Source organism: Bos taurus, chromosome 18, assembly GCF_002263795.3.
Source record: "Bos taurus isolate L1 Dominette 01449 registration number 42190680 breed Hereford chromosome 18, ARS-UCD2.0, whole genome shotgun sequence".
In the NCBI taxonomy this organism is placed as follows: domain Eukaryota; kingdom Metazoa; phylum Chordata; class Mammalia; order Artiodactyla; family Bovidae; genus Bos; species Bos taurus.
The window spans coordinates 48,129,637-48,140,936 of record NC_037345.1 but is presented as its reverse complement, the minus strand read 5'-3'; the positions used below and the strand labels follow the sequence as shown (position 1 = coordinate 48,140,936).

The following is an 11,300-nucleotide window of genomic DNA, read 5'->3' as shown; positions in this document are numbered from 1 at the left end:
CAGGCATATCCAAATATGTCTAGCTCCCTGGACACACTGGAGGAAAATGAGTCAGGTACACCTTCTTCCCCAGACTGACTACTCTTCAGATTTCAGGTCTGAGTGCAGTTGCCCCTTCCTCCAGGAAGCCCTCCCTGACCTTCCCGGCTGGATTGGGTACATTCCCTGTGCTTCCTCTACCCCAGCCCTGACCACCCTGCACCTTCCCCTGCCCCCACTAATGAAGTCCTGCCTGTTATGAACTGTCACTGTATGAGAGACAGGACAGCGAGCCCCATGAGAGCAGGGCCCAGAGCATCTGGAACACTGTGGTGGCCCCAGCGCTGCCCAGCACGGATTGGCACAGAGGAGGGAGTTTTGAATGAGGGAATATATTCTTCCCACTTGACCCAAGAGGTGAATCAAGGCTCAGAGGGGGCCAGTCACTGGCCCGAGGTGAAGTGATCAATCTAGCACCTGAAATGAGGTCTGAGCCCAGAGCCTGGGAGAATCAGCAAGTGATGAGTGGCTACTCGGGTGAGAGAGGCAGATGGCATGAGGCAAAGACTGAGAAATACAGAGTCGGTGAGAAAGTCAGGGACGCAGAGTGTGCGGGGAGGCGGGAGGAGGGGCAGGGGAAACAAGGTAGTGCTGCTTCCTGGATCAGGGCGGTGCTCAGGCCGGTCAAAGGGCAGACAGTGGAGGCAGGGCCTCAGGAACACCAGGGTGTGCTTGTAGACAGGCTAGTCCATCGGTTCCAGTCCCGAGGGCCCCTCAGCCGCAGGCCTGGTCTGCAGCTGACCTGACACTTGCCCCAGCTACCTGGGGATGGAGGCGTAGTCCACGTGTGAGCCGGCGGTGAGCTGCTGGTGTGGCTCGGGCTCGGGGCTCAGGATGTCCACCCGGTCATCTTCCTCCGCGAAGCTGGTGGGGCACGGAGTGGGCAGCAGGATGAGCTCTGTGAGGCCATGAAGGTCAGACACACGGCGGAAAGTCTGCACCAAGAGCACCATGGCGACCAGGCCCAGGAAGAGGTAGACTGCAGAGATGGCGGAGAGGCAATGAGTGGACCCAGACCGCCCACATCATGGCCATGGGGCTACGGGATCCCCCAGGATGGGGCTGTGATTCTCAATGTCCCATGGGGCCAGGTTACCCTCACACCAGCCCTCAGTCCCCAGCCAGCCTAACCCCACTCACCTGTGACTAACAACTTGTAGACGGCCCGGTAGGGCTGGCCGGGGGCCTCTCCCGGAACGTAATCACCCAGGCCGATGGTGGACAGAGAGATGAAGCAGAAGTAGAAGGCATCCAGGAAGCTCCAGGCCTCCTCAAGGTGGGCAAAGATGGCGGCTGGCACCAGGAAGCAGACGGTCACCGTGACCCCCAGCAGGATGGCCAGGTGCCAGCGGGCTGCCTTCCGGGGGGTGCAGCCCCAGCGCTGGCTCACCCAGGACAGGGGCGTGTGGGTGAGCAGTAGCGACAGGCGCTGGGCTGAGGCGGTCAGCAGCAGCATGGTGACTGGGACGCCCAGGAGCGCAAAGGCGATGGAGAAGGCCTTGCCCCCGTCGGTCAGTGGCGTCGTGTACCCATAGCCTGCGGGAGTCAGGGGGAAATCCTTCGGCCCACTCAGCATCCACTCTGGAGTCTGTGATTGCCCTAAACTGAAGACTAATTTCAGCCTCAAAGCCACCCCTCCCAGACTCTCTTATCTCCGGTGATGGCACCTCCACCCTCCCCACGGCTCAGGCTGAGAGCCTGGTGTCATCCTCCGCTCCCTTGTCACTCACATCCACTCTGTTGTCTCAACTTTTGCACAGAGCCCAAACCTACCCACTTTCCCCCTCACTCCACCCCAAGGCTTCCTCCTGGTCCTGTCTACCGGCAGCCTCCTCCCTGGTCTCCCTTCTCCCCCCATGCAGCCAGAGGGACCCTGTGAACTCGGGAGTCAGGTCATGTCCCTCCCCTGCTCAAGGCCCTCTTGTGGCTCCATCTCAGGTCAAAGTGCTTTGTCTGGTAACCCACGGACACCACACAATCCAACAGGGCAGCGCGCGCCCTGCAGGGGGTGCAGGTTCTCTCAGGGGTCCGGGAAGATCCCCCATGCTGCAAGGCAACTAAGCCTCTGCGCAACTGCTGGCGCCCACATGCCCTAGAGCCAGTGTTCCACAATGAGAAGCCCACACACTGCAACTAGAGAGTAGCCCCCACTCTCCTCAACTAAAGGAAACCCACGGGCAGCAATGAAAACCCAGGGCAGCCAGAAATAAAACAATTTTTAAATGGGTGTGACAAGCCCCACCGTGCTCTTGGAGGAAGGTCAGTATGGGTGTGAGTTCTGCAAACAGAAATACGACAAAAGGGAATTCAGGTGTTGGTGAAACTGGCTCACTTTGGCAATGCGTAATTTCCCAAATAAATCAGACCAAAGGGTCAGAGATATGACTGGGGTGGTAAGGGGTCTGATTCATGTTGACAGTAAAATGTCTTGCCCAAAAGACCACAGATCCAGCCTTGTGGTCCATAAGAAAGTGTGAAAGCATTGCCCATACGAGCAGCTTTCCCCTGAGCCCATCTTCCACACAAAAGGATCCCCTGACTCTGACTTTTTTTAAAAACAACAACAAAAAAGTATTTATTTATTTGACCGAGCCAGGTCTTCTTAATTGAAGCACGTGGGATCTAATTCCCTGACCAGAAATTGAACCCGGGCCCCCTGCATTGAAAGCGTGGAGTCTTAGCCACTGGACCACAGGGAAGTCTCCCCCTGGCTTTTATATAGTCAAAGGAATCGAAAGCAGGGGCTCAAGAGATACCTGCACAGCCATGTTCATAGCAGCATTCTTCACAATAGTCAGAAGGTGGAAACAACCCTTGTGGCCACCAATGGGTGAATGAATCAACAAAATGTAAGTGCAAACAATGCGATATTATTCAGCCTTTGAAGGAAGGAAATTCTGATACATGCTACAACATGGATGAATCTTGAGGATATTATGCTAAGTGAAAGAAGCCAGTTGCAAAAAGACAAAGCCTCTGCAATTCCATTTATATGTGGCACTTAGTGTAGTCAAAATCATAGAGACAGGGGACTTCCCTGGTGGTCCACTGTCTAAAACTCAGTGTGCTCCCAATCCAGGGGGCCTGGATTTGATCCCTGGTCAGGGAACTAGATCCCGCATGTCGCAACTAAAGATTCTGCAGGCAGCAACGAAGACCGAAGATCATGTGTGCCACAACTAAGATCTGGTTACAGCCAAATAAATGAATTAATTTTTTAAAATAATAAAATAAACATTAAACAAATCACAGAGACAGAAAGTAGAACAATGGTTGCCAGGAGTCGAGGAAAGGGCAAGTGTGGAATTAGCATATACAAGGGTATAGATTCAGTTTTGCAAGATCCAAAGAGTTCTGGCAACTTCCCTGGGGGTCCAGTGGTTAAGAATCCACCTTCCAATGCAGGGGATGTGGGTTCAACCCCTGGTCCCGCTGAGGGACTAAGATCCCACATGCCTCAGGGCAACTAAGTCTGTGTTCCACAACTAAAGAGAAGCCCCTACACCACAACAAAGACCTGATGCAGCCTAAATACATAAATAAATATTAAAAGAAGAGTTCTGGAAATGGGTGCTGGCACTGGTTGTACAACAGTATGAATATACCTAATACCACTGAACTGTACACTTAAAAATGGTTAAGATAGTAAATTTTATGTGTATTTCGCCCCAGTTAAAAAAAAAAAAAAAAACTAGGGAAAAATAAAGGATCCTCTAGATCTTGTTGGATACATGGCTACCAGGAATAAAGACATTCCCTCTTCCAGTGCAGCTAGATGTGGTCTGGAATAATTTATGGCCAAGGAGATATAGATAAAAGAAGCAAGTAACTTCAGAAAGTGTCCTTAAAGATAGGGAGACGCCTATCTCCCTTCTTTACTCCCTCCTCCTGCTGACTGGATCACAGATAGGAAGGCTGGAGCTGAGCAGCCATCTGGGACCATGAGATGAACTTGGGAATAGAAACCGCGCCTGGCCTGAGAGTTATATTGGAACCTGAAGGTCTCTGACCATGCAGCACCAATCTGGTCTTGGACTGACTCCCTTGAATGTGAGCAAGAAATAAATTCCCATTGTATTTAAGCAACTGTTATTTGAGGTTTATCACTTATGGCTCCAAGCTTCATTAATACAAGGATTTTGATGGAGAAACTCTAGCAGCCTGGCTGAAAGGACAGGTTTGCAAATGACATGAAATTCTTATAAACAGAAAAAATCAGAGTTAGAATAGAGTTGGAGGCGGGGAGGGCGGGGCTTCCCTGGTGGTCCAGGAACTAAGACTCTGGACTCCAAATGCAGAGGGCTGGGGTTTGATGCTTGGTCAGGGAACTAGATTCCATATGCCACAACCAGGAGTTTGCATGCTGCAAAGAAGATCGAAGATCCCTCGTACCCCAACTTTGACCCGGGGCAGCCAAATAGATAAACAAATATTTTTGAAAAACTAGTGAATATTTAAAAAAGAAAGAAAGAAGAGTAGAATGTGGGCTATGAGCCTCAACTTGCTACTTCCAAGAGTTGAGTCCAAAGCTTTGTTACTTGGTCCCTGTGTGATATTGGCCAAGTGACTTCTCTCTGAGCCTGTTTCCTCAGAGTACTTGAAAATGGTCTCATAAATGATCCCTTCCTTGAGTACAGGTTGGGACAGGGCACCTAGCATAGTCATGGAAAGAGTCAGCAAGACTGTGATGCTTGCTCCCTCTCCGCATTCCCAGTTCCAAGTGGGCCGACTCCTCCAGCCCTGGCCTCAACTGCAGTAAGGCTGCCTGAACCAGCTCCAGGCCTCAGATCTTTCTCAGAAGACTAGGGCCTGTGACAAGCCCAGGAACGTTGTGGGAGAGGCCTCTCTGAATGTTGTCGGGTTTTCATTTCTCTAGATATATTCAGGGCTCCCGGCTTTGCCAACAGCACTAATGATAAATGAGGCTCTGTCAAGCTCAGTTATTATTACTGGCATGTCTCATGGACACAGCCTTCCTGCTTGACCAAGCTTGAGTCAGGCCCCTCTGAGTTCTCTTCATGACTAAGCCCGGTTTCAGCAGGAATCCTAAGTTAAGAATCTGTCTGCAATGTGGGCGATGTACGTTCAATCTCTGGGTCAGGAAGATCCCCCGGTGAAGGGAATGGCTACCCACTGCAGTATTTGTGCCTGGAGAATTCCATGGACAGAGGAGCCTGACAGGCTACAGTCCATGGGATCGCAAAGAGTTGGACGCAACAATGCCACTAAGTTTATTTAGGGAGAATCCCCCACACTTGACATCTGATCAAATTTCTCATTATCCACCACTTGTACTGAAGTCCTTGGCAGTCTTTAACAAGAATCCTATTAAGCCGATTTAGCAAGAATCCCCTTAGCATCCATGTCGCCTCTTAGTACTTTTCCATCCACTAGTCCCCTCCTTCTGCTCTCAGCTCTAAACCTCCAGCTATCTTTGCCATACTCTGAATTGAGGTCAATCTCTCTCCCCTATTGCAATAACTTACCATTTTTAAGGAATGTCAGACATTTTTTTACAATATTCGTGTATCACCCTTCATCATTCATGGTAGCCTAAGAAGTAGTGTGGTGCACTGGTTAAGAGCATGGGACTCTGGGGAATTCCTTAGTGGTCCAGTGATTTAAGACTCCATCTTCCAATGCAGGGGACTTGGGTTCGATCCCTGGTTGGGGAACTAAGATCCCACCAGCCACAGGGCAACACACCTCACGTGCCACAACTACTGAGCCTGTGTGCTCTAGAGCCCGTGCTTCATAACTAGAGACGGTCTAGTGCCACAAGAGAAGCCTGTGTGCTGCAACTAGAGAAAGACCATGTACCACAACAAAGACCCAGTGCATCCAAAACTTAAAAAAACATTTTTTTTATTTAAAAAAAGAGCATGGGACTCCGAGGCCTGACAGCCTTGGTTCAAACCTGCACTCTACACTTCCTAGCTGTGTGGCCTTGGGCAAGTTGTCCAACCTCTCTGGGCCTCAGATTCTATTGCTAAGAAACAGGACCACAAACAGCACCTGGCTCACAAGGCTTATTGTGATGAGTGAGTTAAAGTCCATACGTGGCGTGGTTAAGTCTTCTACCAGGTCTTCCTATTCCTGTGAAGTAGGGAATGTGATTATCCCCATTTTGCAGATGACGGAGGACACAGAGGACTAGAGATCAGCAGTGGCTGAACAGGAATCTGAACCTGTGCCTGCCTTGAGTTTGGCTTCTTCACCTATCCTGCCTGGGATGACTTCTCAGAAGGCAGGATCTAGGAGGAGACAGGGAGAGTGAAGCCCCGAAGCAGGTTGGGCAGGCCCAGCCAGCAAGTGGCCAGCGTCTGTGAGATCCAGCCCAGCTGCTGTGGCCGGGTTTGCTGGTCCACTTGACAGTGACAAAAGGCCCTCCCGGTGACAAATGGCAAAGGCCATTGTCAGCAGGGATGGGGAGTTAGGTGTGTGGGCTAGCTGAGCCCCAGACCCCTCCCCAGTCCAAATCCTAGGATGCTCAATTGCTAAGCCATGTCCAACTCTTTGCGACCCCATGGACAGTTGTAGCTCTCTAGGCTTCTCTGTCCATGGAATTTTCCAGGCAAGAATACTGGAGTGGGTTGCTATTTCCTTCTCCAGGGGATCTTCCCAACCCTGGGATCGAACCTGTATCTCCTCAGTCTCCTGGATTGGTAAGCAAATGCTTTACCACTTGAGTCTCCTGGGAAGCCAAATCTTAGCAAAGAGGCAAAGAGGAAGTTTGTGGGCTGGGGAGGGGTTGTGGGAGGACCAGCAGAGACTGACAAACAAAGGGATTTTCCAGGTCTGAGGAGCACTGAGGTGAGGGATTTCCCAGGTAGGGCTGAGGGGTGAGGTGTGTTGGTCCTACTTGAGGCTGTAGAAGTCCAGAGAAGGGGATCTGTGGGGTCCAGTTAGTAATCTGAAATCAGAGGCCAGTGTCCTGGTTTGAAACAGATCCTGGTTTGGGGCTGGGGTCCTGGGTCCAGAGGAAGAAGGGGAACAGGCACCAGTGGGATTACAAATGGGATTAGGAGGGGGTGGTTCTCAGGTAGAGGGGGCTTCTGAGCCCAAGGATGCCTGAGCCAACATGATGGGGGGAGACAATGCTAAGGGGATGATGGGAGGGGGCGTGTGTCTCATGTCCTGGCTCAGAGTGTCCAGGGTAGAAAGCGGTAATGGTCTTGAGTGAATAGTGGGGAGGGTTCTGGGGTACAAAGAGCCTGGAGCATCCTTGATGGAGGGAGAGTCCAAACCAGGCTGGGACAGAGTTGGGGCAAAAGGTCCCAGCTGTGGGTCTGGAGGAGACTAAAGGGGTCCCAGGTCCCAAGGAGGTTCCCTTTCTTGAGAAATTCATGGTGGACAGGGGGAGTCCAGGGGCAGGGGCAGCAGGTTCGGAGAGTAGAGTCCCTGGGCTGGTACCCTGGTTGGGGGGTGGGTGGATTCTTGTCTCAAGGATAGCATGTGTGACCAGCGTTGGGGTCCCAGGTATTCTGGGGCTCTTATAAGGAGTATCAGGGACCAGAGATTGGTGACAGTCTCAGCTAAGGTTGTCACATTCAAAGAGGCCCCTATAGAATTCCCTGGTCGTCCAGTGGTTAGGACTCTGAGCTTCCACTGCAGAGGGCACAGGTTAAATCCCACATGCTGAGTGGAGAGGTCAAAATAAATAAATAGAGGCCCCCGTGGGAAGTCCCTGGTCTGAAAAACACTAGGGGTTTTTGCTGGAGCTGTCTTGGGACTGGAGGAGTGGAAGTCCTGGGTGAGGACCTTCTGGTTAGAAAGTCAGTGGTTCTTCCTGGAAGGCGCTCAAGTTCTCTCCCACACTTCCACAGCTGAGAGCTGCAGAATTGCAGGGGTGTCCCTAATGGAAGGAAAGCCCTGCATTGAGGGCTCCCCCAATACAAAGGAGATGCCAAGAAGGAGTGGGATGTGAAGAGGGGTCTTGTGTCTAGAGTCAGGGCTACCTGCAGGGAAGTATGACAGTGGTCAGGAGGAGGGCAGGGGCCCTTGCTGGGGAGTGGTCTAGGTCCAGAGGGGTGGAAGTCTGAGATGGATTCCCTGGGTCTTTGCTGAGGGATCTCTACTGGCAGTAAGGTCTTTAGTGATGGTGCCTGGAGAGGGTCTGGAGATTCAGGGTCCTCACTGGGCCACCAGGGCCAGGAGGAGACTGGGGTAAGGCTTCTGGAAGGACACATCCCAGAAGGATGTATTTGCAGAATCAGCAGACAATGTTGGAGGGGATGGAGGTCTGAGCCAGAGAGAAGGGCTGAGGTCCTGGGTGGCTAATGGGGAGAGGGTCTCAGGCAGAGGGCCCTGGGTTCTCAAAGGAGGTCTCTGAGGATTGTTCTAGGCCTAGAGGGGACTAGACCCAGGTCTCCAAGGTAGTTAAGGCAGAGAAAGGGAGCCCTAGATGCTTGCCCGAAGGTACTTTGAGGATGGCCCCGGACCCCAAGAGAACTGTGGGACTTCCTACTGGGAGGAAAGGTCTGGATGGGGACTCCCCAAGGTGGAGGATCCCACAAGTGTGGGTCCCTGGTTCTCATCAAGGGGTTTTGAGGGCATCCTGGGTTCAGAGTTGAGACTGATCTGCTGGGATCGGGGTATTTCGTGGTGGCTCTGGGGTCCCTAGGGAGGCGAGGGGGAGCGGGGGGTCTCGGGTCCTCGTGGGCCGGGGGCTCAGGGCGGCGCTCACGTACCCACGGTGGTGACCAGCGTGCTGGCGAAGAAGAGAGCCGAGGCGAAGTCCCAGGCGGGGTCCGAGGCATTGGCAGACCCGGAGGCATTGGCGAGCGCGGCGCGCCCCAGTCGTCCGGCCGCCAGCACCCGCTCCACGAAGGCGTCCAGGGCGGGGGCGGCCACACACGGGCTGCGCCGCAGCAGCTGCTGGCGCAGCATCCGCAGCTCGGCTCGGAGGCGAGCCTCGTGCGGCCCCTCCAGCCGGGCTACCAGCAGCGCGCCCAGCACCAGGTACGCGATATATACTGCCAGGGCGCCCGCCAGGAGCGCACCCCGCCGCATGGCTCAGCCGGTCGGCCCGCCTAGCCCCCCGCCGCCCCGCTGACGTGGCCCCCGCCTCCCGATCGTCCGGCGCCGGGCTTCAGTTCCGGGAGTGCTCGACGCGCTGCCACCAGCTACCCAAAGAGGAAGAAAAGAAAAAAGGGGAGGGGCCGAGGTGGAGGAAACTGAGGCACGCCCCACCACCAGGTGTGGGCACCGAGGGGGAGGAGCCCAGCGCTCCCGGACCTAGGAGACCGGCAGGGTGCTCCCTCCCCCGAGCGGGCGGCTCCCTGTGCCAGAGAGAATCCGAAAACTCCTTTACGCCCGCGGACCGAGGAGTCGCTGCCCGACTGCGCCGCACCCGGGCGCTTGGCTGAGGGGCCAGAGGGACAAACTGAAATCCAGCCCTCCATCCATTTGTCAAGTCGTGCGTTCTGGAGTGGGAATGCATCCACCTGGAGGGGACGCCACAAAGGGGGACACCACAGGGCCAGGTGTCACCTGTGCCTTCACAGACGGGATCCTTGCTGCTGCTGCTGCTGCTGCTGCTGCTGTTAAGTCGCTTCAGTCGTGTCCGACTCTGTGCGACCCCAGAGCCAGCAGCCCACCAGGCTCCCCCATCCCTGGGATTCTCCAGGCAAGAACACTGGAGTGGGTTGCCATTTCCTTCTCCAATGCATGATCCTTAGCTAGTCACTTAAATCTTTGCTCAGCGCCCACTTTGTGCCCGGCCCTTTGCTGGTTGATGCCAGGGAAACAGCAGCGACCAAGGCTGTCCTGGGTCCTGCCCTCAGGGGGCTCCCAGCACTTCAGCAGAGTGACAGATCAGAGGATCAGGGGCTGTGATGAGGGAAGCAGAGAGACAGGGGCTGGGATGGCGATGCCTACAGGACTGTGGAGCCAGGACTCATAACTGAGAGACCAGAACAGTATTCAAGTTCCCCAGAAAAGGCTCAGAGGGTAAAGCGTCTTCCCGCAGTGCGAGAGACCTGGGTTCGATCCCTGGGTTGGGAAGATCCCCTGGAGAAGGAAATGGCAACCCACTCCAGTACTCTTGTCTGGAAAATTCCATGGACTGAGGAGCCTGGTAGGCTACAGTCCATGGGGTCGCAAAGAGTCAGACACGACTAAGCAACTTCATAACTTCATACACAGGAGGAAAGGGAAAGCCACAGTGACAGGGTCACTTGCTGACATCCTTCCGGAATACTATCACTCCTCAGAAGTCATTTCTACCATTATCTTTGCCTGAGATAACTGGAGGAACTGAGCGACAGAAAAGGGGAGGCTGAGGGGGGAGAAAGAGGAGACAGAGTTAGACAGGAGAGACAGAGGGCAGACACAGGAGAAACTAAGGTAACAATTTTCAGTGCTCCTCACTAGCAGGTGCGCCTGTGTGCGCTCAGTTGTGGAGGGTCATAATGTTTTTGGCAAACCAGGAAAACCAGGTTGCAACACAGGAGCATTTTTATGAATATTTGGGGAAATGTCTAAAGATAGTGTTAAAAAAGAAAACCAGAGACCCCCAAATGTGCCACTTGTGCTAAACCCCATGATACCAACACATTAGTGAAAGTCGCTCAGTGATGTCCGACTCTTTGCGACCCCATGGACTATACAGTCTGTGGAATTCTCTAAGCCAGAATGCTGGAGTAGGCAGCCTTTCCCTTCTCCAGGGGATCTTCCCAACCCAGGGATCGAACCCAGGTCTCCTGCATTGCTGGCAGATTCTTTAAGAGCTGAGCAACCAAAGAAGCCCCATGATACCGAACCTAGATTTTAATATCTGACCTAGTTGCAATTTTGTCCTTCCCCAGGAAGGTAATCTTAATCGGCCAGTTTGGAATTTCCTGGTCAGCACCAGTGAGGTAATCTGTCGTGTGGGACCTCTCCATTTCTACACTCCCCACTCCCACCCCCAACTCCCACCTACAAAGGTAGAAGTATTCTACAAGATAGATTCTCACCTTCCCCCCAAAAGAAGGTGACCTGGCCTGAAACAATTCTTCCTTTTCTTTTGTTAATAACTTCCTTGCCTCCTTTCATAAAACCCCTGCGTTTTGTACAACTCCTATAAACTCCCTCCTATTTACTAGATGTGAAGCTGCCTAATTCATAAGTTGTTGAATAAAGCTCGCGAGGTTTTCATATTTTCTCGGTTTAGTTTTGTTTTTCAACAATACACCTCAAGAAAAGACAACTGGTTCTTCCCATCTAACTTGCTGGATGTCCTTTTGTCACTCTAAATAATCACTTTAATACCGAAAGTC

At 53.0% G+C, this 11,300-nt stretch overlaps 1 protein-coding gene across 1 annotated transcript; it reads right to left on the bottom strand.

Annotated features, from left to right (window-relative positions):
- Positions 1-797: 797 nt before the first annotated feature.
- KCNK6 (potassium two pore domain channel subfamily K member 6) lies at positions 798-9,051 on the bottom strand. The gene is made up of 3 exons (NM_001205445.1): positions 8,730-9,051; positions 1,180-1,575; positions 798-1,018 (listed from the first exon to the last, which is right to left on the bottom strand). The coding sequence occupies exons 1-3, from the start codon at positions 9,049-9,051 to the stop codon at positions 798-800; spliced, it is 939 nt and encodes a 312-aa protein (NP_001192374.1).
- Positions 9,052-11,300: the final 2,249 nt, after the last annotated feature.